The sequence below is a fragment of the Macadamia integrifolia genome, chromosome 7 (assembly GCF_013358625.1).
Source record: "Macadamia integrifolia cultivar HAES 741 chromosome 7, SCU_Mint_v3, whole genome shotgun sequence".
Classification (NCBI taxonomy): Eukaryota; Viridiplantae; Streptophyta; class Magnoliopsida; order Proteales; family Proteaceae; genus Macadamia; species Macadamia integrifolia.
In genome coordinates, this window is record NC_056563.1 from 32,089,014 (window position 1) to 32,114,493 (window position 25,480).

General features: G+C 36.1%; 2 protein-coding genes and 1 long non-coding RNA gene across 11 annotated transcripts; 1 reads left to right on the forward strand and 2 right to left on the reverse strand.

Moving 5' to 3' along the window:
- Positions 1 to 4,056: 4,056 nt before the first annotated feature.
- Positions 4,057 to 9,979, reverse strand: LOC122085023 (agamous-like MADS-box protein AGL66). Of its 3 annotated transcripts, none has more exons than XM_042653454.1 (9): positions 9,852 to 9,979; positions 6,788 to 6,996; positions 6,619 to 6,682; positions 6,473 to 6,535; positions 6,315 to 6,376; positions 5,804 to 5,903; positions 5,507 to 5,682; positions 5,186 to 5,373; positions 4,057 to 4,404 (listed from the first exon to the last, which is right to left on the reverse strand). In XM_042653454.1, the coding sequence occupies exons 2-9, from the start codon at positions 6,970 to 6,972 to the stop codon at positions 4,382 to 4,384; spliced, it is 861 nt and encodes a 286-aa protein (XP_042509388.1). In that variant the 5' UTR covers positions 6,973 to 6,996; positions 9,852 to 9,979; the 3' UTR covers positions 4,057 to 4,381. The 3 variants fall into 3 exon arrangements, with proteins under 3 accessions (XP_042509388.1, XP_042509389.1, XP_042509387.1); XM_042653455.1 differs by having other exon boundaries at positions 6,788 to 7,162; positions 9,852 to 9,868; XM_042653453.1 differs by lacking the exon at positions 9,852 to 9,979 and having other exon boundaries at positions 6,788 to 7,387.
- Positions 9,980 to 12,221: 2,242 nt separating this feature from the next.
- On the forward strand, positions 12,222 to 14,872 carry LOC122083433 (E3 ubiquitin-protein ligase APD3-like). Of its 3 annotated transcripts, none has more exons than XM_042651236.1 (8): positions 12,222 to 12,405; positions 12,497 to 12,723; positions 12,823 to 12,919; positions 13,010 to 13,078; positions 13,569 to 13,792; positions 13,887 to 13,956; positions 14,056 to 14,347; positions 14,416 to 14,872. In XM_042651236.1, the coding sequence occupies exons 1-8, from the start codon at positions 12,312 to 12,314 to the stop codon at positions 14,492 to 14,494; spliced, it is 1,152 nt and encodes a 383-aa protein (XP_042507170.1). In that variant the 5' UTR covers positions 12,222 to 12,311; the 3' UTR covers positions 14,495 to 14,872. The 3 variants fall into 3 exon arrangements, with proteins under 3 accessions (XP_042507170.1, XP_042507172.1, XP_042507171.1); XM_042651238.1 differs by having other exon boundaries at positions 12,250 to 12,397; XM_042651237.1 differs by having other exon boundaries at positions 12,255 to 12,409.
- A 4,492-nt stretch (positions 14,873 to 19,364) lies between these two features.
- Positions 19,365 to 24,760, reverse strand: LOC122084679. 5 transcript variants are annotated; one of them, XR_006141965.1, is made up of 4 exons: positions 24,258 to 24,760; positions 23,816 to 23,999; positions 22,757 to 23,711; positions 19,365 to 22,399 (listed from the first exon to the last, which is right to left on the reverse strand). It is a non-coding gene; the product is annotated as an uncharacterized LOC122084679 (long non-coding RNA). The 5 variants fall into 5 exon arrangements; XR_006141967.1 differs by having other exon boundaries at positions 19,365 to 21,961; positions 22,157 to 23,711; positions 24,258 to 24,758; XR_006141966.1 differs by having other exon boundaries at positions 19,365 to 23,504; positions 23,589 to 23,711; positions 24,258 to 24,757.
- Positions 24,761 to 25,480: the final 720 nt, after the last annotated feature.

Below are 25,480 nucleotides of genomic sequence, written 5' to 3' on the forward strand. Positions count from 1 at the left end.
TTCATCATCTTGAATTGTCTCTCTCTTTCTGTGTCTCCTTTAACTCTGTCTTTCTTCCAGGCTAAACTGTGGTGGTGGTGGTGGTGGCATGAATTTGTAAATTGGAGGAAAAGAGTGAGGTAATGTGGTCCATGGAAGAGTCAGGCGTGGTTTCTTCAGATGAAGTTTAGTACGCGTGGATAGTAGTATATTCCAGAGAGCATAAGGGGAAAGAAACGCATGGGGCATGCATGCATTAAGATAGAGCAACGCAAAATGAGATTAAGACACACTTTGTTTGTTTCTTTTCCACGTTTTTCTTCTTTTGTTTGGAATGAACCTCTCTGCAAGGAAACGTTAAAAGTGGCCTCATGGGCTCTCCGGCCATTTAGATACTGCACGCATGTTTGTTAGGCCGTTTATTTATTTTTTTTTTTTCAATTATTGGAAGAGGGATAGGTACACTGCTAGCATGTGTGACAGTAATGAACAACACTAATCACCAATGGGGATGCAAGATGAGTCATTACATCAGTGGCATACTTGTCATTTCAAAAGAGGATGAGAATGCCATTATATAGGTGTGGACCATGGGAGTAGGTTCATTTCAAATGAGAAAGAGAGAGATTAACACAGTGGTACCTTTTCTCTTCCTTTTTGGAAAGACCCTCTTGTCTTTCTATGTCTTTTCTTATAATTGATATATATCGATAGCTTACCAAAAACTTATGATATACTCAACTTTCATCCTTATTATTTAAAAAAACAAAGGTATCTGCATAACCCCTACACTCTCACACAAGAATATGCACGAATTTATCAAAGTTCTCCGGTGATTGCAAGAAAAATTGATGGGAAGTAAAAAATTTAAACATAATTTTTGATAATTTTAATAATCTTTATTCAAAAGGGTGATTATAACCAAATGAAATAAAATTTTGATAATGGAATTTGACACTTAGAAGTCAGAACTCTTAACTGTGGTCTCTTGGAGACTTAGACACTAGTTTACTTACAGCACTCCAGTTCTTGAAAACGTGGCTGACCATCCAATCATAGTGGGTTTTAACTTTTAACGCGTATTTTATTTTTTAATTTTAACGCGTATTACTCTTTCTCGAAACAGGAAGTGCGTTTGTCAGCTTTTACTCAAAGCACGTGTTAATTTACCAAACACAGGTCACTCTCTCTCTCTCTCTCATCGATTTAGTTGTCGGTATCGTATTGGAGCCGGTCTCTGTTGATATTGATTTGATCCGGATCAGTATCGGAGGGGATCAATGGTAGGGGAGTCCATACTAGGCCAGCATTGGTAGGTCCGATCGATCTCGACACATTTATAGTTAGACCTAGACCGGCCTGATTGAGCCTACCACGTTTATAAACATGTAGTACACGATGCAGCAGTCTAGCCCGATGGGCGCCCGACTGGCCCAACACATTTACAAGCCTGACTTAAACCGACTCGTTTAAGCTTGACTTATCCCGACCCTTTTAATATTACTTGTATTTTTTTAATACCATTTGTATTTAGTGCTTGATATGTACAGTTGAGATGGTGGTGATTGTTACCTAAGCATTCATCTTTTTCAAACATAGTTTAATTGATTTAAACTTGCTCAACTTGGGTTGTGTAGGCATAGTTTAATTGATTTGAGTTCCGTTCGGTTAAAGACCGAGTATCTTAGTAACTTAACCGCTTCCATCTTTGGCTTAATCTATTTTAACCATGGGATATTTCTTTGTTATGCCCATCTTTGTCTCATTTTATTGGTATTCATTGCAAACACATTTAAAAGACCAATTTTAAATAGGACCCGTTTAAAGCCCGTTTAAAGTTAAATAGGTCTATAACCCGGTTATGACACAATTAAGGCCCGTTTATAGCAGCCCGATTAAAGCCCGAGACCGACTGACCCAATTATCAACCATACCATACCCGGTCTAGCTAAGCCCATTTAGCTAAACGGGGGTTCACGGTGTAGCCCTAGAAATTGGCCGAGCCTGATTGGGCCCAACGGAGACTGGCCTGGCTCGACCCTAATTGGTGGGTGTCTGTCAATTTTGAAGAAATTTATTTATTTTTAATTGTTTTACCCCTGAAATGATATGAGTAATCGATCTAGATCGATCAAGGATGAAGATCGATCTCAGTCAATATCAATACAATATGACCGATACAACTGAGATATGATACCGATAACTGAAACCATGCTCTCTCTCCTTTGGCAGCCGCCTGTGTCGCTTGATACTCTGAGTAGGTAGGTTTTGGTGGGTCTTCCTACTTTTGCCATTCTAATTAAAATTGAGATATCCTACTACCTAGAAATAATGCTTCCCGCCAGTGTGCCTCGATGGTGAAGGGTCCATGTAGCAGCCTGGCAGCAAATCCTCCCCAGCTTAATATACTCAAAAATCGTGGTAGGGGAAGGAACTCGTGCATATCTATAGAGTGGTACCATTAAAGAGTAGGTACTTGCTAACCTATCTTAGACAAATCAATTATTACTAAATTGAGTTTAAATTGTCTAGTAAGCGGTGATGTGCAGTAAGTATCGAGCAGTTAGGAGGGTTTCGCCATGCACCTCAACCATTAGATATTTATTGCAACTCATCGCCTCATCGTAGACGATTTTGACACTGCTAAACTAGGTCCCAACTAAAAAAAAGTCTTTAGTATAAAACAAAATTAAGTTTTCCTTCATCCATAAGGAAGAAAGGAATCTCTTCACCAATTCTCAATGTTGATTTCCCTCTAGGAATGGACTTCTCGAATAGTAAATATCATTATTAAATCTCACCCCCGATTATAGGCTTTGGGTAAAAATACTTTTTCCCGATTGAGATCCCATGGGAAAGGAAAAGATGAGTCCTATAAAATATATTTTTAAAATAGAAGTAGAACTCTTGTAAGAAAAACTTATATAGGTCACACATGCAAAACTGATAATGCCCTCTATGAGCTTCCATTAGAGAGCCATTTTGCCATCAGTATATACATACAAACAAGCACTATAGAAACGAAATAGAAACCAAAAAGCTATAATCTCTAACCAACATCTCACAATTAAGAGGTCATGAGTTCAATTATCTTTTATGCTATTTATCAAAAAAGGAAAAAAAAATTCTTGTGACTTGATCAACAAAAGGAGGGATTGAGGACTGAGATGGCCGAGTGGAGGATTCTAATCTCTCTTTCTGCACTCTCAACCAATTCATTTCATGTTATGGATCGCAATATATCAAATCAAATTACAATGGGATACCTTTATTCTAACATTTAGGTCTTTATTTCATATAGATGTTCTATGCAACGGAAAGGGTGGACAATAAATAGCCTTTCATTCACATTATACTGATACCTTTCCATTATGAATCTAGTCAAGAAGAATAATGCATAAAATGACTATAGTAAAGAATATATGAGAGTGGGTACATGATTTAATGAGTTCCATTCAAGTGAGTTAGCTAAAAACCATATCAGCAAACCAAAACTGTTTTGGACACCCAACACATCATTTAATCATGCAAGCAAAGCAGTTGTAAAAAGCCATTGTGAGACACATCACATGGTGGGTCTTATAGGCACCAGCATACCAAATATGGAAGTACATAAGAAATGCAATCCACACCAAAGCAACTGATGCACTCATTTGTAGATGCAGAGTGAGTATAACTTAAAAGAGATGGTTGGCCAAATATCTACATAACTTTCACATGTTTAGTTATTTGAAGAAGGGGAAGATACAACATTTAAATGGGCCATATGAAGGGAACTAGTTATCACAAAGCTTACAATGCCAATAAGGCAAAAGTATGTCTACCATTATTACTATCTTCTTTTGGTTTTAAACACATTGTGAAGGATGATGGTCACGGAAACCGCGGTGATCGGTCCGAAAAACAATTTTATTGGATCCATTGTATGGTACTAGCCTGTCTAGTGCAATTAAGTTTTGGATGGGCTCATGGGCCAATAGGCCTTGCACAAATTCACTCATATTCGGCAGTGACAATTGAACCTGGATAACCTACCCGTATGTGTAGGCTTAATATATAACTAGGTGATGACATGTGTCTTTTTAATTTCATAAATACCCTTCCATTCACAAGTATAAACATGTTGGGTGATCCAAACTCGTCACAACCAATTTATTAGCCAATACCGATATGGATGTATTGACTGTATCAACTGATACGATCCCGATACCTAAAACCATGGTACTAGGCTTAAATGGCATGAGAAACCCATGTTACCAGGCTTAAAGAGGGGTACATATATAAATCAATCAAACTAAAACATATGCAAAACTATCCAACACTTAAAATTTCTAATTAACACCAAGAGATAGAAGGTAAATGGGATATAACCCTTGTTACTGTTTTGTTCTTCAACTCATCATCATGCCTGGAAGTTGCCTTTCCCTGCCAAAACACAACGTTTTTTTTTTTCCAATAGTCATTGACTGTTTCCATATGATAAGAGGATTGATGCAAAAATAAGAGTAAAACTACACCAGTTCACAGTTTTCATCATGGGCCTATAACTTATTGAGATGGAACTAATTTCATGGTAGAAATTTGTGGTATACTTATATCAGCGGCATACCTAACATTTTCCCTTAATAATATAATAGTATTTTCTATGCCACATAGGTGCCTAGGTGGTATATTGGCCAAGGAGATTGAAATCAATATGGCTTGGTGGTTCTAAGGTAAATGGCAAACCGTTTTCATTCATATGTAGTTAATTTTTTTACAGTGATTTCAAATGTAAGAGATCCTAATCTGATCCCTTCCACTGCGCGATTGGGTTTCAGGACTTGGATCCTTAGTGGCGCAATATGGCGTTTGGCGTGCATCCAACACCCATAAATGTCTTGGACTACATGTGGCCGCCTTGGGCTTCGTGCTTGAGCTTTTCTAGCCATTGGATGCACACCGGACACCCTATTGAGCCAAAGATGAATTCAATCCTTGAGTTTCAGCCAACACTTGTACTTTATCATGCATGTAATCTAATGGGCATTGCAAGCATTCTTTATTCTTTACTTCTAACAGTTTCTTTTCAATAGAAAATGCATTCTCCTAGGGCGACCTTCAGGTTAACATTTAAGATTGCAAATGAATATATATGCATAGCTGATACCACCAGAAATGGTTTTGGATATGATGGTAGAGGCAAGTTTCTAAATACTTAACGTACCAGTTGCATGATATTCAACCCAGCCAGGCATGGTGATATGTCCTTGTCCAGCCTCTTGATGGCTCGCCCCACCACCACCCTCAGACCCAATACTTGGGTTCACTTGATTCGCAAATTGGCCATAATTCCCATAAAAAAGTGCAGAGGGTGGTGCACAGAATGTAGATGATGCCTGTGGCGTCTGATCCCTATTCATGTTTCACAACATAACAAAAAGGTTTCATGATTCAAGTATAGAAAGAAAGAACGAAATGAGTTTTGATGTGGCTTTCTTGATTTCTTTTCTTATGTGTTTTAGATAGGTAGTATCATAGTAATCACCTCAAGGGAGGATTGAAGATCTGAAGCTGTGGGTCTGTTGGGGGAAATGACCAATTCAGGACATGGTTTCGATTCTCAGGAGCCATTACTACCTTCTCATTCACATCATGTGCCTGCACATAAACTTGTCCACTTGGCTGAACACCAGGCGAGGTATACTGCCCTTGCAAAACAAACTTGTAGATCACAAACAAGAGTTTCAGATTAGGGTTAATAAGGTTAGGTTTGATGGCATTAGAGATAGGGGGGAGGGTGAACTTGCAAATAATTGTAGATATTAGTGCCCTATAAGTTTACCTGGCGAGCTCTAACCCGGTTCAGGGCTGCTTGTAATATCTGCTCATGGTAATCAACCTCATGCAAGGAATTGATTCGATCACGATCAACTTCATACATACTGCAACAGAAGAAGAAGAAGAAGGACTAGCCGTTAAGGATAGGATCGATACCCAAATCCTTATATGCCTTCACATCCGGCTATTAAGATCTGATGTGAAATTAATGAGTGTGGATGAGGTTCTTGTATGTATAATTGATCCACACAAATGGAATTCATCGTAGAGTTGATTGTTGGGTGGATTCCATATGTACGGATCCGCCTTGTATGAAAATGATTCTCGTACCAGGAGTTGATCCGCTCTCGAAATTAATTACTTTCACGTGGAACCCAACACTCCTTGGGCCTCTTGATTCATTTAAGAGTATAACTCTCTCTCTCTCTCTCTCTCTCTCTCTCTCTCTCTCTCTCTCTCTTTTCAGTCTAGGGTTCCATGCATGTTAGGTTGATGGCTATAAGAGAAGTAGCTACCTCAGTTTTGTCTTTGCAATCTCCAATAGAACTTTCACTTTATGGATTTCACGCTCAAAATCCTGCAGGCCAGTTAGAATTATATGCTTTGAAGCAAAGAAACCCATAATCGATTTTCTTTGTAACTCTAGAAGAAGTTTGCATGCAATAGAAAATACCTTTACTCGAGGAGCTAGATCATTTTCATGATCCATCATATGTTCAAGGGTTTTCTGGAGATGCTGTGGAAAAATGAAATCCAACGAAGATAAACATCAAGAAGTAGATGAGAAGGAAGAATAGAACATATCTAGGTGGTATTTACCACGTGATGGCCTCCTGTCTCGTGCTCTGGGAGACTGAGATACCTCAATAGAACTTCTTCAACCCTAAGCTCAAAGCAGACATGAAAACCTCAAGTAAGGGAAGAAGAGATATAATGAAGTGAACTGTGAATTGAAAGAGAAGGGAAGCGATAAAATTAAAGGGAGTACCTTTTGTTCCCGGCGAAGATGGTGGCCTTCCCTGAGGTGGAGAACGCGATGAAAGCAACATCAACGTCGCAGAGAATAGAAAGTTCATAAGCTTTCTTGAGGATTCCATTCCTTCTTTTGGGAAAAGGGATCTGCCTTTTGGTTGTGTTCTCTATCTTTTTTATCTGCGGTTTTGCTCTTCCCATTTTTCACTCCCTCGATCTTCTCTCCTGAAGAAGAAGAAGAAAAAGAAAAGAAAAAGGGCTAGTGGCAGTGGGCTTTGTCCTTACCAGGAAATTTCACTGCCTATGACGAGGCGCGTGAGAGAGAAAAGGAGAGAGATAAAGATGGCGGAAGATGGTTAGGGCTGATCAGGTCGAGCGCGCTCTCTCTCTCCTGCAAAAGTAAGTTGATGAGTTTTTCTGATTTCCAGCATTAATGTGTAATCTTCTGGTGGATTGGTATTAGTAGAAAGTATCTGCTGGAGATATTTTAGCAAGAATGGCCTCAAAGAGCAAGACCTGGATGAAGACACGTACTCATCTCCAAGAAATGAACGTTATCCAGAGTTTTATTACTAGGGGAAATTTGTATCACTCTTCTACACTTTAGTTTATATTTATGAAAATTCCTTTGCCTTTTACTTTTTTTTTTTTGTGATACTTCTCTGTTTTTTAGATTTTACGTCTATTTCTCCCCTCCTCTTGTTATATGCCCATATTACCCTTCATTTTCTCTTGTAATCTATTAAATTTTTTTCAATTATTTTGGTTCAAAACACACTTTTACTAATCTAAGAAAACAACCAATTGGATTTGTCATTTTATTATTACTTGGTTTAAATATTGCTTTGTTGGCTGAAACTCAAACTCCTCCTTGGCTTCCGTATCATTATTTTTCCATTTCTGATTTTTTTTTAAATGCATTAGTATTGAGTCACTTAAAGATATTATTTATTTATTTATTATTATTATTATTATTTTTGTCTCATCCATCATCACGAGTTTAGTAATCTATTTTTTTTTTTTTTTTTTATTGATATTGGATTGGTATTGGTCTCAATCGACACTAATTCGGATTGGTATTGAATTTAATATTACATTCTCTGTTAGGATTGCGACATATAGTTTTAGAGATTAAAAAAATTATAAAAAAAAATTGATAAAAGTATTTAATCTATATCGTTCTCAACCAATATCGATATGGACCACTTAATCCTTCCACAGTGAAAAGAGATTTAAATTTATGGAATTCCCCACCTTCTAATGTAGGAATGGGACCCATGTAAATTGTTGATTTTCATTCCTAATCAATTTGAACCAATCAAATTTTGAACTAATCAATTTGAACAAAGTTTAATAGGTTAAAAGTGAAAAGAAGGGATAATCTAGGTATTTTAAAAGAGCATGGGAGAAAGAGATGTAAAAGTCTAAAAGCAGGGAGTATTAGAAAAAAAGTAAAAGGTCGGGGAGTTTTAGTAATCATAGGCCAAGTGTGAGTTAGTGATAGTGAATTCCCCTATTACTAAAAGTGAAAGGGGATTTTTATTTTTTATTTTTTAAGGACCGGAATGGCAAAAGGGGCAAGGGAGGGCCGGAGAGAAGAGGTGGGGAGTTGATCATTTGTATTTTTGAAACTTGGGTATGTGTTATGATGAGATTCATGGTGAGTTTAAGAAGGTCCTTTTGTGGTGAATGAGTCTCACATTTTGATTTAGTAGCATAGTTAGTAAGTTCAGGGACGACAATAATGCGGGAACGGATACGTACGACAACTAAATCGGCCATATGGCAATAATAATTTTTAAATAATTCGACGCAATAAAACCCGTCCAGCAATGATATGATACGTGTTTAATACGATTGCCCTATAATAATCCGTGAGCAAAAATACGGGTTTATTTTGGTATTAAGAAGGTTCTAAAATTGATTGTTTACAATTAAATTCTAAACTCACATGCTTCCATGAACATTTAAATCCAATATAGCTTTTCAATTTGGAATCATTTCTACATCTATCATAGCATATAATATATATTTGCCCAAGAAATAATATTAAAAGTATGTGAATAATCATTTAACATGCAAGCAGTAGAACTTTCCCCAGATTTAGTTTTCTTGTTATCCTTAATGCTCGAAGTACCTCAGCATGCACATCATCAGGCACATTGCTACATATTGTAATATCATTACCTTTCTTATTAAATGGTATTTCATTATTGAAATACCACCGGGAAACTCTTTATCACAAAACTTGCATTTAAAACGTCCATTTAAATCATCCACGTATTTTCATAGTTATTCATTTTGTCTATTCTTTCTTAGTGTCCTGATAAACAAACAAATAAAAAATAAAATAAACTTTCTATAATACCAAGTAATCAATAGCAAACAAGATCTAATAGATGGTAACATACAAGCTAAATCATTACTTGTTCAATATGTTTAATAAAAATTGTCATAACAATTCAATTGATCAGTACTTGTTCAATGTGATCAATAAAAACTGTCAATAACAATTTTAATTTATTCATTATAGTCATCTCTAAAGACTATGTTGGAGAAAACCACGACCCTAAAGTATAACTTATTGTTGGAAACGACAATTATTGGGGGAAAGAAGGACACTCCTACTGTGAAGGAAATTAAGAAATCAATTCTTTTTAAGCATATTATATAATTAATTACATTCTCTTGGATGAACATTGGGTAGCAAAGGTTTCAGATTTTGGGCTTTCCAAAACTGGTCCAAATCTGAATCAAACACATGTTAGTACAGTGGTGAAAGGTAGTACTTCCAGCGATTGCAATTGACAGAAATCTGATGTGTACTCATTTTGGGGTTGTTCTGTTTGAGGGCAGCCCACATTCCTACGACCCTTGCTAAGGAACAAGTAAGTCTTGCAGATTGAGCTTTACACTGCCAGAAAAAGGGAATTCTGGAAGACATAATCGATCCTCATCTCAAGGGAAAGATCAACCTAGAATGCTTAAAGAAATTTGCAGATGCAGCAGAGAAATAAAAAAGAATGAAACCCGACTGCATCGATTCACAGAGAGAGAGAGAGAGAGAGGATTTCACTCACAGCGAATGGAGATCGTCGCCGTCACTGTCGCCGCTGCCGCCGTTGAACTAGCCCTTGCTGTCACAACCGCTACCGTTTCTCAGCCGCTGCAAGCTTTGGTTTTCAGTTGCAGACAAAAGGAATGAGTTCCAGACAAAAGGAATGGGTTGCGTTGGGGATTTTGTGAATAAAAACTAAACGTAGCAATTGGGTTGAACGATTTAAACACGTATGATTCGTGTATAATACGGAGGCATATAAAAGCTGCGTATTATATGGATTTTTCATATAGGTTCAGCAAACACTACGTTATTGAATTAAAAGTTCGGGGTAAGCGTATTATACGCAAACTCACTATGTTTAGTAGGTTTTGAAGAAACTCTTGAATTATGTGATCATTGTTGACTTTCGGATTTTTTTGGGGGATGAAGTCTTCATTTTCTATCTTATTAATATATATATTTTTTAAGTGCATCAATTTTATATAAATGCTGCTACCAAAAAATAAAAAAATTTATATAAATGCAAGTTAAGATACTTGTAGCAAGCAAATCTAGAAAGTCGATTGAAAAAAACACACACTTAGACAATGAAAAACATAGCGAAACAATTGAATCACCACTCCATACACGGCTTTAAGCTCCAAGACAAGTTCTTGAAAAGTGATTGAAAATGATATAGTCATAATAATGAGCATTTAGTGCCCACTTCATTTTCTCGTTCTTAAGAGTGGATCAGCTTCGCATATGAGAATATTTTTGTACATCCTTGGTCAATTGATATAGAATCTATTTTCTCTCTCTTCATTTAATAGATTCTATATTCACATACCAGGGACATACGAGAATGTTCTCATACGTGAACCTGATCCCTTTCCCTTGTTCGTCTCTTACAATGACTTTTTGAAGCAAATTTTTTTTTAGATGCACGCTTTTCAAGAAGTTTCCAGCGGCTATGTTTTAGTGGCTTTTTTATAGCAGCTTCAAGGACCCTTTTCATCTCTTTTATAAATATTTCTTTATTTTAAATAGATAAGAGTTGATAATTTGTATTTTTAGAATTTATAAGTATTTAGAGTAATTGTGATGACAAACGATAAGGTGTGGAAATTAATGATAAATCCAAAATTCAATCATAGGGCCACTTCTCTTCCTTCTCTAAGGTTGAATGAAAACTTGGTCGATGATTTTATGTGTGGACGACCTAGCCAAGGATGATTCCGTTGATTTTCTATCCTTACTTGTCAGGTTAGTTGGCACTTGATGCCATTAACACAGTTCACATAACATTTTAGTCTTTTCGTAAATTATAGTGTGTATCAAATTCACCAAAATAAAATTAGAAAGAGGGTTCCCTACAATGCTTATGTGGGAAACTATCCCATATCACACTAATGGTGGCAAAAAAAATGGTACCATTCACATAGAGAAACTAATCTGATGCTCGTATTTTGTTAAAAAGTTGAACAACTGATAGTGCAACAAGAAAGGCCAATAAATGTCTGAGACGAGTGATATTCATAAGGGGTGAATTTGGGCTGCCAGGGAGAAGGTCACACACCAGCTCAAGCCCAGGCCCAGACTTGACACTAGGGAAACATATCAGGGTTGAAAAGCCTATCTGGCTAGGTGGGCTTGGGTCAACTGTCCAAGTGGCCTCTCAGTTACAAGGTATTACGACGAGTGTGTGTTTTGGTACGTAAGTTCCAACCCCAATTCCCTTGACCCGTTGACCAATTAATGGAAGCCAAAAAAGAGAGTCTTTTCTTATCTCTGAAGATTCCAGTTCAGAATCTCCAGAATTCCTGATGTCCAAACATTCCAAACTGGAAGAGGTTGGTGACGTAGGACGTAGGTCCCGTGCTTCTAGGTTCTAGCCACAGTAGGTATCTGTATCGGTACCCAAATCTTTTTTTTTTGCGTTAATATCAGTACCCGAATCAATATTTATCTATATCTATATCGATATCGATATCGTTAACGATTGATTGTATCCAGTTGGATCGAACAATTTTACCCGCTCACCAATACCTTTTTTTTTTTTTTTATCATTTTACCCTCCCCTTACCAAGAACGCACTATGGTATCGGTCAGTAGCGATATCGATATTGATAGCTGTCATAGCCGATCCAGTACCAAGATACCTTAAACCGGGAACTACAGAGAGGATGATATTTCGTCTTCCTTTGGGTCCCACTAGCACCATTCATAACTGCTATTACCGACCAACTACCAACTACCATTCAGATACTCTTCATCCTCACCCGCCAGACTTCGACAGAGCAGGTAGTTGAGACTTACAGAGCAAAGAAATTCAAATTTTGAACTTGAAAATCCTTCTCATCCACTAGTCTTCTCAACCCTTCTTGTTTCCCTCCCGTCGGTAGACTAGTAGCTCTCTTTCTCTCTCTAGATATTTTCTACAAACATCCACTCTTCAAGCAGGCTATAGACACATACAGTTGCAGATTCTCAGCAGAGAATGTACAGACCAGTTTATGCATCTCCAAGCCATTCAAACAGTTGGCAAGAAAGCTGTGCTCGATTACTTACCCCATTAACTCTATGGTTATGTGGCATGTAATTCTGTGCTATATTTTTTCTTCTCATTTCAATTTCTGTACCTTAATAAATTCTGATACTAGTTGTCTTCTCTTCTTTCTTCAGTGTCACTGATTTTGCAATATGGGTATTTTGGGAACTGTCGAATGGTACTCGGACCGAGCTCATCACGTTTGTTGAAGACAAATTCGATCTTTATAGAAGGGATTCAGGTAATAGATAGTGCCAGGAAAGGTGCTATTCTTCATGGATTCAAGGAGAAGCCAGAACTGAGCTTGGAAACAAACTGGAATGTGTCCAAATATCTGGTGGTTGGATCTTACCGCAAACAGGCAATATGCGAAAAAGCTCTGTTTTCTTAATTTATCTATTTTTGTTTATATTGATGAAAGGAAGAGTTTAATTGTGAGGTTTAACTTGTCCACCTTTAGGGTTTCCCTTTGTGGTTGAACAAGGGCTCTAGGATCCATGTGAGATGGGAAGTTTCAAGTAGAAATTTCAGTGGCCTCCTAGTAGTGTTAACCAAAGGTATTGCCATTCCCCCCTGCCCCCAACCCAAATCCATCTGTGATATGGTTTTGATTGCTTGAGTTTATTTGTCTGTGGATCTTCCAACAGGAAAGCAGAAGTTAAAGACAACATTGTTGATTCCCTCCAATTTACTTGCTCTTAGCAATCCAACACATGGTAACAGAATCTTTTATTCAGGATTTTTTGTCTTCTTAAAAAGTGATGAGGTAATTCTAGTGAGGGTTCATTTTAGTCATTGGAGTTGAAATTCCTATAATTTTAGGATAGGTGCTTAAAGTTCATCAGTCGTTTTGGCTTTAGTTGGTGAATCAGAGTCTACATGAGAAGTATTCCTTAACTTAATTGAAGTCCACTCATTTACATAGACACTTGGGTTGTTGGACCATGGAGATAAACAAGGTAATTATCATTTCCACCTGATCCAAATTAAATCAGGAACTTCCTTGTAATTTAGACTCTCAAATGAAGGGAGATGTTATTATTATCTTTTATTAATCTTGAAATCTTGGATTAGTTACGGGATTATGGGTTTTTATATGCACTTGAATAATAATTTAAGTTCTTGAAATGAATGCAACAAGAAGAGCTTTAAAGAGACAGAGAGTTCAATTTTAGTTTGCATTTTAATCTGAAAATCTTTGTTCAGGTAATGGGCAAGCTGAATATATCATTGAGGAAGATGACAGTTACCACATCCACTTAGTGAATGAGAACCCTAAAAGCATCATAATGATGTTGAATCTCAATGTTTCATCAAAGATGTATGACATCACCAAAGCAGCGAGCAAGTGTTCATCGATAAACGGCTTGTGTCGTTTACAGATTCTCTTCCCGCATACGAAATTTGTTGTCTTAACCACTCCAAACAATGTAATACTCTGCCTCTATATCAGTCAATGAGAATGAACCCTATTTCATTCATCAAGATTAAACTTCTCAACATTTAGTGCCTAATAAATTACAGGGGGACCTCAGTGGATGGTACATCGAGCTTTCATTCATGGCTCGCTTGCTTACTTATTTTGCAATTTTGGGTATGCCACACACAAGCTTTATCAATATTTTGCTTTCTACAATTTGATAGACACCCTTGGCCTCAGTGATTTGATGAACCAAAATTTCTTTCCCTTTAGTATTCGCTGCAATCTTTCTTTGGTTGATCTTGAAGTACCTTGGAGTCTGTACGGGTGAGAGGGAAAGGACGGTAGAGGAAGTAGTACCAGCGACAGAAACCATTCCATTACTGCAAGAGAAGAGAATTCAAATTTATTATGGGACAAGTGAAGAAGATCCAGATTCAAAAATGTGTAGCTCCTCTGAGGACTTATATGATGGAAAGATTTGTGCAATCTGCTATGACAAACAACGCAACTGCTTCTTTGTTCCATGTGGCCATTGTGCCACATGTTATGCTTGTGCTCAGAGGTATACATTGTTTGATTTTCATATGTTTATGTATCAGTTTCAAGGATCTTAGAAGGATTTATTTGCAGGATTGTTGAAGGGGAAAACAAGGTATGTCCAATATGTCGAAGAATCATTCACAAGGTAAGAAGACTGCTCAATCCTTAAAAGTGCTTGATCACGAATACGTGTTGTCCCCTAAGGAAAAAACTTATATCCTGGAGTGACAATTAGTATGTTTTCTCTGTTAATCAATTTACTTCAGTAAGAAATGTATGAGCTGTAATGGACTTAAGAAGTTAGATCCACTGGTGTCCACACATAATGCTAAGAGAAAACACATTGACTAGCTTATCAAGTATTGACTAGGAGATGAGAGTTACAATTCGGCATCAGGTCTTGCATTGTGCAAACCCCTTTTGGCTTCTGCACAAATATCATATATACTGCTTACAGATTGGGTAGCTTATCAAGTAATGATTAGGACATTAGGTACAACTTTTGTATTCTGTATTCAATAAACAAGCTGGGCTCTTCAATTGTGTAGCCTCCTTTGCATAGGGATCATATCTGTTGCTTAAGCAGCGGTAGGGAGTCTAGGGACAGAGTGATATGTCCCTATTGCCTGCTTTAATCACAAGGGTTGTTTTGTGAATACCAAATGTAGTGGAGGATATTGGATGGTAACTACTCATTCAGTTAATATGGTGGATAATTTGTTTTCACTAGAACCAGGTCAATGACCATATGCTGGAGCAATTAAGCTGCTGTGGGTGCCTAGATAGATTGAAAATGAAAGAAATAAAACATGTCATAGAAGCTTAAATGTGGAGATTACAGGAAGTTGGGGGGGGGGGGGGGAGGAGAGATAAGTGCTAAGTGCTAGACCTCACTCAGTTTGATATAGTGCACTGAATCAATTTCAAGGATTGCAGAAATCTTGTACATCTTGAACATTATGGGGGCAAAGAAGAGAAGCTCCAATACCAAATCAGTAGGGATGTCAAACCGAAACCAAACCAAAACCAAACCATTGAGCCAAAGTTTGTTTTGGTCCAATTCAGTTTTTTAAAGGGTTGAGGTGAGCATCAAAGAATTACAATGTTCTGTTCAGGGCATCAAACGAACAGATAACTTGCATCCCACACACCAAGAGAGAGAGAGAGAGAGAGGTTCATCTTATCTCTGTAAGTGGAGTAGAAGATGAATCAACAAGGAAGGCCATTGAAAGTGAAAGGTGTTGTCCTTTGCCATTGAAAAATTGGACTTAAAACAAAGTGTAACAAAAGCAAAAGAAGTGATATTTCCGTATTCTTTTGGAACCGATTCTCCTTCTCTCTTTTAACTTATGAGTCTTAAGGTGCGTGCTTGGCAGACCACTGGGTTCTCATCTAAATCCCAGTTCCAATTCCAAGTTCCGACTTTGTTTTCTTTATTGCTGTTCACTGTTGCCGAGGATTTTACGTTTGGACAAACCAAAATAATTATAAATAAAAACAAAAGCCCAAACCAAACCTTGCAAGAGCGAAAGCGCAAAACCAATGATTTAATTAGTAGATGTACCAATCAAGCTGAAGCGATTAGGGAGCGTCTGCCGGCGTGATCATAAATATCGGTATCGGATCTGTATTGGTCTCTCTCTGCGGATATTGATTCCTATATGTATTGGGCCTTGTTGAATGAGTTTACCCTTGTTCCCAATTTTTTTTTACCGATTTGTCTATCATAAGAACCGTTTCATAGATTCAGGATCGGGCACATATTGGGATCGGTTGATACGCCCAATCCGATTCCAATATTTATAATCATGATTCATGACTCCCGGCCCTTTTAATTTGACCCCTTCTCGGTGTCAAAAAATTGAGAAGAATATTTATCAAATAAAATATAAAAATTTGAGACGGATCAGTTGAAACGACCCAATCATGTCCTTATCGGATTTTTTTTTTTTTTTTTGGGAAAAACGACCAAACCAACCAACATATATTTAAAAAAAAAAAATTGATAAAAGGAAAAAAACAAGTAAAATTCAAGATTTATTTTAAGGGAAGTGTTTCTTGTGGGGGATTGTGGCTCATTCTTGTACACGTGCACAGGGTTCAATGGGAATGCATGATAAAGAATCCATAGGGACATCATTTTGCATTTCAGAGAGGGGGGGTTGGTCATTTAGCATCCATGTGTCGTGTCGGGTGAGCCACACTCCCTTTATTTTATGATCAAGAGATCATTATCTAGTTGTGTAGCCTTTACACCAGCATGGCTCCAATGAGAGCTTGCGTAAAGGCATAAACATTAATGGGATTTTTATTTCATGTGAATAGGTGGTAATTTTTATTTGGACATAGGGCCACGCGACCAAGCAATGTTCCCTTTGTTTATGAAGTTGACTCTGTGAAGTTAGCAGTTGACTCTGTGAACTTAGCATGGGAGGGCTTGGATGGAAGTGGCATGGGGTAAGGGATTTTTCAAAGTGAAAAATGGACCAGAATAAAACCAAACAAACAGTTGGATACTTCATCCTCGGTGCTCCCTCTACCCCAGGCCCAAAGCTCCACAAGCATGAAATGGAGATGACAACATCATGAATGGGATGGCTTGGGCATCTTTTCAATTATTCTTTTCTATTAGTGAACCTCAACAAATAGACTAAGAGGTTTAGATGAACACATTATGTGTAAGAATATTCTGGTCTGAAATCTTGATACCTAGAGGTGGTCCAAATCCTACCTCATCCCAACATTAAAGCTCCCAATCAATAATAACTTTGTTTATTTTATGATGGTAGCTAGGGACAATATTTCAATTCTACTGTGTTGCTTATCCAACTATTAATTAGTTCAATAGGCTTCTTATACACTATAGTCCATTCAACAAATCTTATAAGGGGAAATCCTCCTTTAAAAAAATGATAAAATTTTCTATAGGGGGAAACTTGGAGTTCGGATAACTCACATGTATGGTTCAAGATTAGATCACTTGCTACCACTTATAGAGTGAAGAGGAACATTTAAGAAAGCAAGAGAAATTTTTTTTTTTTTTTGGGTGGGGGTGTGGGGGGAGTTGTTTAAAGCGACAGGTGTATAATTGATCTAATCTCAAAATATTGAAAGCGAATCTAACAGACAGGGATGTAACCTTGTCAAATTGAAATTGAATAATTACAAAGAATTTTGCTAGTTTTTGGAATTCAATTTTTTTTAATATGGATCTTAGTCGGATATGAACACGAAACGAATACAGATTTTGGACTATCCATTTACATCCTTAGTAGAGGCTAGAGAGTGAGGTCATGAGTTAGAGAGAGCGACGTGATTTTTTTTATTTTTTTGGGTAAGAGAGCAACATGATTTCACTCTATGTGTTGAACAATAGAAAATTAGAGAATACAAGAAAGTGAAGGGCTGAATCTTTCCACTACCCCACAACAGTCGATGTTGAAATGTCACATTTGAAATTACATAGATGTCATATTTTTTTTTCATTAAATTTCTTATTTAATTACTTTTATATACTGTGAATTAATAAGGGTATTTTAGCATTATAAAATATTGTTTAATCATATTTTTGTAATTGAACTTAAACGAATTGGATAAATATCTAGTCTGAAACTGAAATATCCATATCCACATTCGATAATCTTTCCAATTGATTCAAACAATTTCTGAAAATTGATATTTTTTTTAATGTGAATTCTCCTTAATAGATATGAATGTAAATTAAATATAAATTAATAGATTTTTCAACTATCCATTTAAATCCTACTAACAGGTATATATATGATATTTGACAATGATCTGACCTACTCTTAATTGGTTTATAAGCCCCATACGCCAGATAGGATCACAAGGCTACGCGTTGGTTTACCCCAACTAATTAAATTGAAACCCCTAATTATTTGGGGGAAAAGGCTCTACAAGCAATCTTTCTTTTCTTGACATTCTCTTTTTGTTGACATGTAGAAATGCATAGTACCTTCCTGTGCCTTCATTGGTTTGGCATGACAAATGCCAGTCTACACCGCTAGCGTGTTGCTTCTTTGATGTTTGTTTTCTTTTCTTAGAAGTTGATTAAGATTCTCTCCACGACTAATGGAGTATTGCTGACATTACATATGCGTTATTTTAAATGGATTTAACTAGTTAGTACATTGATAATTTTAAGAGAAGATTTATAATATTTAAATACTAATAAAACAGACAAAAGTGCAAATGCACGTATGAGCATTTGTCAGGTGGCAGAGAAATTAAATCTCCACAACAATCTAAATTCATTCTAAAATCATCCTTCATAAATTTACTGATCCAAATTTTTGTGAGGCTCAATCTATTTCAATCTAAATTGGAAAGAAAAGAAAAATCATTCAAACAAGGGTTTAAGATACAAAGGATTAGAGGAAGATAAAAAAAATAAAGCAAAACAAAAACAAAGCAGATTATGAAGAAATATTGATTTGATTTGAACACAAACCTTGTAAAGTTAGATTACAACCTCAAATACAACTTCTCCAATTGATTTATTTGAGTGCAGGTTCAAATTAAAGAACCTCAACAGAAGCAAAATCAAACACAAAAAAATAAGAAATAACCATTTCCTCCTCAGCTCATTGTGTTTTACTATGACAGTAATAAATGAGAGAAAAATATTATAAAAATTGAAGAAAAATAGATAGTATGATAGAAGAAGAAAGTGAGTTAGAGGAACACAAAACCCCATACTTGTAATGAAGACAACAATCATTAATTTGAGGTTGTTTGACTAGAAATGTTACCACGAATTTTGATGATGGATAGATAGAGTAGCACAAAATTCGTGGTAACATTTCCAGTCAAACAACCTTAAATTAAAATGAGGGTGATCAAAGAAAGATAAAGAATTATTTTATATTCATTGAAATTAAAATGAATATAGATAAGGGACTTGATGGATTCGAACCACCATTTTCTTGAGGTATGGAATAATTTTGTACACCTCAAGTACTCTGCCAATTGAGCTAAAGACCAATATTTAATTTATAAAAGTCGTGACCAAAGAAAGATAAAGAATACAAAATTGAAATATAATATTTCATAGCTAATAAAATACATGCTTTAAGGAATAAATACCTTCTAGTGTCAAATTAACATCAACAATAGAACATAATACAAAAGTTCCAATGACTAAATTCATGGATGCATCACTTAGTGGAAATGCCTCACTAACCTGCATAAAAGAATCAGTCCCAAACACTACTATATCAAAATCTTAGATTAATAGATTTATACCTTTTCTGGAAGAAAAAAAAAAAGGTTAAGATATAATAATTCAAAATTTAAAATTTTGAAGCCAATAGAACTGGGGGAGAAAAAAAAATGCTTGTTAGCTTGCCTCCAAGAGGTAAGCCCCACATATACAAGTATGAGTTCAGCTCTTCAGAAGGCAAAGCTATCTGAAAATGCATTACCTTCTCAATATATGTTGTCATGCCAATGAGTTAAGCCTCCCTAAGCTTGATACTCAACTATATCATAAAATAAAATATTTTCATATCCTCTCATAGCTACAGAGATTAATGAATTTCAATGTTCACTCAGTAATGCTACAAAAAACCACAAGATATCAAGTCAATCAAGTAAGAGCACATAAAAAAAAACTATACCAAACATTTATAACTATCATCCAAATTGGAAAATAAATGAATTTACCCCCGACTTTTCTTTTATTAACTATAAGAGGTATCTTGTAGCCAAGCTTAAGTATTTACTTTATATTCTATAAGAAATATTTATTTAAATACTTCAGAGGTTATATTTAAATCTTTTTGTTTTCAGCACTTTAGGTATTGTAATACCCATCATAAGACCATTCAGCCTAGACTCCTTTAGTACGCTTGATACTGTTAGTAACAAAAGCTCAACCATGAAAACAAAGTTACTAAAACAAATTCTCCGATCATTCGGGTTTCCCACCTCCTCTGGTTGAAGACTTTTCTCATTTGTAAAACTCTCTTCTTTTTTATTTGGGTTTTACACCTCCTTCGGATCACATTTTCCTTCAGAACTCTTAAACTTTAAAAATAATAAGATAAAATAAGAGAACATGTTCTATGACAACAAAATAATTTCTAAAGAACAGAACATGCTTTCAAAGATCATAATCTAGCAAAATCAGTATGGTTGAAAATTGTAAGAGTGGTGAAAAAAGGGACATGAATAATTATATAAATTTAGAAGCAGCGCATGTCAGCCATGACATTCTTAAGTCTTTAAAATGAACCAATTTCTTATCAACAGAACAAAATTCGGTGGATGAATGAATGTAAATGTACAATACTACATGCCAAGATACAATTATAGCAATTGGCCCTTCACTAATGGAAAATACCTATGGCATCAAGAACAATTCCATATTAAGTCAAAAGTGGCTTGAATGTGATCCATGTTGTCTGAGTTTAAAATGGTTCGGGTAACCAAATCTATTAAGATACCAAAACTGTCCTAAAAAAATGTTCCTTAGAAGACAATTAAGGCAAATAAGGGTAGGGGAAAAAGTCCATTTCACTAAAAGAATCAGGACCAAACTGCCAATCAAACTGTTGCACATTTGTAGAGATTTCATCTCTTTTCTGATAAAATTTTAGATGCACTATTCAGTCACACGATTGTGGTAGGGAATTCAAATTCATGGAATGATGCTTCTCAAAATCAGTATATAGTTGGCCGTGTCAAACGTTTGGCATGGATGGCAGCAAGAGGGAGCAGAGGCTCCAAAACAGGAATAAGACAAAGGCTAGTACAAAGGTTTTATTCTTCCAGTGAATCAATCAAATAAGAGCAATATATGTAGAATGACAATCATGAATAGTAGAGGAGCTTTTATATGCTTATTACATCGATATAATATGATTCTAACAGAATTTGGCATCCTCAAAAAACATATCCTACCAATATGTATAGATATTTTTTCTTACTATAATCTCATATCCTATTTAAAACACATAAAGACCGATTGTAGTTGCTTCAACATGGGATAATTGGTCAATGATTAGTTATTACCTTAAGCCTAGAAAACTTGCTGTTATATTCATGACTATTTCAACAATGTCATTGAAAAAAAAAAAATGAAACCACTTGAAGAGTGAAGATTGATAATTCTTTGTAGGGCTGAGTTGGACATAGAACTTATAGCATGACCAAGTGGTTTATAAAACTCATTAGTCTAAAATCAGATATTGAAAGAGACTAACCACAAAAAACTGAGATAGAAATGCAATAACCTTGACCTTGTAAAATAAGAACGGTCCAAAGAAGTCAATTTTTCAATTGAGACTTGAGACACGGAAGTCTAATAGGGTAAGAGAAAATTTATAGTTTATATTTTAGTAGATGAGAGAGATATAGAGGATTGGGGGGAGGGGTAATTTAGTTTCCTATGAGAGGATTGGCGAACTCCACAAGAGGAGTCCTGCACAGAACCTAGATAAGAAAATAACCAGGCAGTTAGTCAACTTTACAATAACAATAATATAAATTATAAACAGAAATGCAAAGTCAATGAAGATACATATACATACTTCAATAGGAGTTAATAGCTTTCTTTACATATTTTGTTATATTTTTGCTCCTTTGTGGCATCTTTTGACCCTACTGTAGAAGGCTACAAATAAACATATATTGGTCGGTACAATTGGAACACATATCCATCACATCCAAACCATCAAAGTTGATACTATAAAAAATAGAGATATATAGTAATCAAAGGTTAAAGGGAACACCCCATACACAGGTGGATAAGTAAATTTTATAAAATGATCTTGTTCAACAATTTTTAGGTCAGAATTAAAAAACCTACCTTCATCAGAAAAATACAATAGAACATGATGAACATACTCCAAATCATCTCGTCGGCTTTATTCTGGACAGAACACAAAATTAGGAATCATACATTTAACTTGAATCCGACATTGTACCACCTCTCTATGAATTTCCTCTTGTAGGACAGTGTTTCCTCAATGGATCTACCAAACCAGAGTTAAAATGCTAAGTTTACCAACCCGTTGGTAGACTAATGTGATGCTCCTCCCAAATCGTTCATCTGTTTTGATACGGTGATATCACAAGTTTGCAACACAGATTAAACGCATCAAGTGACAACTATGATTCCAAAGATTCTATAACAATGGAAAGAGTATAAATATTCAGTCTCCTCAGTCTGTAACTTAGGCCAAATGAACTTTATGGCTGAGTAAAGCTTTATAAAAGGATTGTAAAGTCATAGAAATCAATGATCCAAGATACAATTGAACAATCCCAATATGTAATTGGCCATATTGTTGGTTTGGAAAACCAAAACTAAAATGTGGCCAGTCATAGTAACAAAATGTAAACACTTATAAATGAAGTATCGAATTTAATATAAGTAATAGACTAAATATTTTTTTTAAAAGTGTACCTTAAAATTGGGATTGAAGAAGCTGGCTTCTTTAGCCTTTGGGTCTCAATTATGTTATTCATTTTGCTACTTTTGTTTCTTCTTCATATGGTTCTCTTAAAAGACCACATCAAGTATTTCCTGCCATAAACGAACATTTTTATCCACGGTGGATGACATCAGATACTGCAAAATTGAGTAGAAGAAAAAAATGAGTAGATAAAGAAAAATACAGGGAAATATTTGCAAAGTAGCAAACAAATAAGAATCATGGTTTTCTGAAACAGAGATGCCACATCAGAGTTGTAGATTATGATCCTGAGATCAGAGAATCGAATAGGAACCAGGGCACTTTCTTTACACAGGAAATCGTTAAAATATGAATTTGATTACTCCTCTTTTAGATGGATTATCTAGACAACAGATTCTATCCTAACCTTGTAAAATTTTCAAATAAAATCAAGAGTTTCCCAATAGAATACCAACTTGAGAATTGAGATGGCTAACACCTTATTTACTTTTTCCATGTAGGCTGCACCTTCGCTACTTTAAGGGGAAAAAAAATCTAAGATCAACCTAATGATAACATGAAGAATCTTCCATTGGGGAATCCATAAACCAATAGATGTTAGTATGAATTCAGTGAACAAAATTTGACATAAACTAATCGCAACCCAATCATATCCTACCTGGAAAAATTCAGAATTAGAGTTTGAATAAATAAAGGAAAGGTAAGGGAGAAACAATTGACCATCCCTTTTTGGAAGGTCTGCAATTCAACAAATCCAAATTATAATCACATCAGAAATAAAAAAAAATCCATCAGTGAAGATTAATATCGAGCAAGAATTACCTTATGTTAACTGCAGAGGCCCTGCGATTTTTTTTAACAGCCCAGGAGGTGAAGTAGAAGAGGCCATCAGACAAAGCTTGACTATGTCTGAGAGAAACAATTGATCATCCCTGTTCTAAAGGTCTACAATTATATAAACCCAAACTACAATCACATTACAAATCAACAATCAGATTGTAAAATCTGATAAAATCCATCAGTGAAGATAAATATCGAGCATCAATTACCTTAGGTCATCTGCAGAGGCCCTGCGGTTTTTTAAATATCCTGGGAGGTGAAGTAGAAGAGGCCATTGAACAAAGCTCTACCATATCTGAGAGAAACCTAGTTCAGAAAAGGAATTTCTAGGTATATATCGCCCTCCTTTACAGGTCCAAATCAACCATTGATTCTTGCTCATCAAAGAAAACCCTAAATAGTCACAAGACCACAACCATTACTATTTTTTATCCATCCCCAATCCTCAAAACCCATAAATATTAAAGGTTCCAGGCTCGAGTGTCAACCATGAATTTTGAAAATCAAAATTGAGTATTTAAAGAAAGATCATGAAGAGTGGATCATCCCCTTCTCAGTAACTACAGACTCACAACGGGGCTGAAGATCAGGAAGAGGAACGGAGAGGTTATAGTAAAGAAGAACAACCCGTTCAAAAGAAAGAGATGTTACCTGGGAATCAATAGATTTTGATGGAGGATTTGTGGCCTTGCATATCTATTGTGAGGGTTTTGACGATGAGAACAACATCTCTTGAGGACAGTTCCCTTAACCACTTAATGGAGAGATAGAGAGGGAGAGAGACAGAGCTCCCATTGTATATGTTGATTGGTTTTCATTGAGAAAGAGGGTTCTGGCCTTGCAGATAGGCCTCCAGGGCTTTGTCGATGAAAATAATGTCGCCTCTTAAGTCAGTTTCTTCTTCCGATGAGAACCAAGGCTTCCATCGATTGAACACAATGGAGAAAGAGGGTATCAAATTAAAATATGACATATACATATACATATCCATATACATATACATATATATATATATTATGGGAAAAATACAGATATGCTAACAGATCACCTAGAAATTAAATATACTAGCATTTATTGATCATGAAACATAATTGATCTCATCCGTTTGTATCTGTTATCCTACCTAAGTTGCCCACCACTGCCGCTCTATAGTTACTCTTCTTCTCCCTCTCCGGCGGTTCTATGTGAATCTCTCCCTCTCCCTCTCCCTCTCCCTCTCCCTCTCCCTCTCCTGAATTAATATTATCAACTCCGACTCCCACAAATCCGTTCTATCTGAATCCCTCAGGACTCCGACGATTGTTGAATCTATCTGAAACCCTCTCTCTCCGTCTCCGACTCCAACTCCTAGAAGAGAAAGGGTGCTGGCTAGTGGAGAAACCATAATATTATGCGAGTCTAGAGTCCTCTCTCATTTTACATTAACCTTTATCTTTTTTTTGCCAATAAAATTTATGCTTACTGTATTGGATTTTTGGGGATGAGATTGGAGAAGCACCTTAAGAACTTCAGGTTTAAGAAGAAATTGAAGCTGCATTATGGGTTCTGTTTGTTGCTGTTTGCAAGGTGAGGATTTCGAAGTGTATGTAAATCCTAACAGTTCAGTTTACATAAATTGTATGTGTCTCAGATGCTTTGTTCAGAACTTCTTAAACGCTGTATGTCTGGGACTTCTAGTTCTCCATTCATTTGTCTTTCTATTTATCTTTTGAACTCATTTTAGTCAATTATCCAACTTTAGCACATCTACTATTTAATTCTTTCACTTTGCTAGTTATTCTTTGTGGGAGTCCAGAGGATCTGAACGTTTCCAGAGAGTGTGATCGATCTGGTTAATTATCCAGATCTGAGAGAGGTCGACTGTGCTCTGTTGG

Bases quoted from the DNA above. Each gene is read 5' to 3' on its own strand.
- LOC122083433 (XM_042651236.1), top strand. From the start codon at position 12,312: ATGTACAGACCAGTTTATGCATCTCCAAGCCATTCAAACAGTTGGCAA. The intron at 13,957-14,055 runs GTATGCCACACA...CTTTCCCTTTAG, and splicing joins TACTTATTTTGCAATTTTGG to TATTCGCTGCAATCTTTCTT. The intron at 14,348-14,415 runs GTATACATTGTT...ATTTATTTGCAG, and splicing joins TGTTATGCTTGTGCTCAGAG to GATTGTTGAAGGGGAAAACA.
- LOC122085023 (XM_042653454.1), bottom strand. From the start codon at position 6,972: ATGGGAAGAGCAAAACCGCAGATAAAAAAGATAGAGAACACAACCAAA. The intron at 6,683-6,787 runs GTACTCCCTTTA...CTTTGAGCTTAG, and splicing joins ATCTTCGCCGGGAACAAAAG to GGTTGAAGAAGTTCTATTGA. The intron at 5,374-5,506 runs GTGATTACTATG...AAACATGAATAG, and splicing joins ATCTTCAATCCTCCCTTGAG to GGATCAGACGCCACAGGCAT.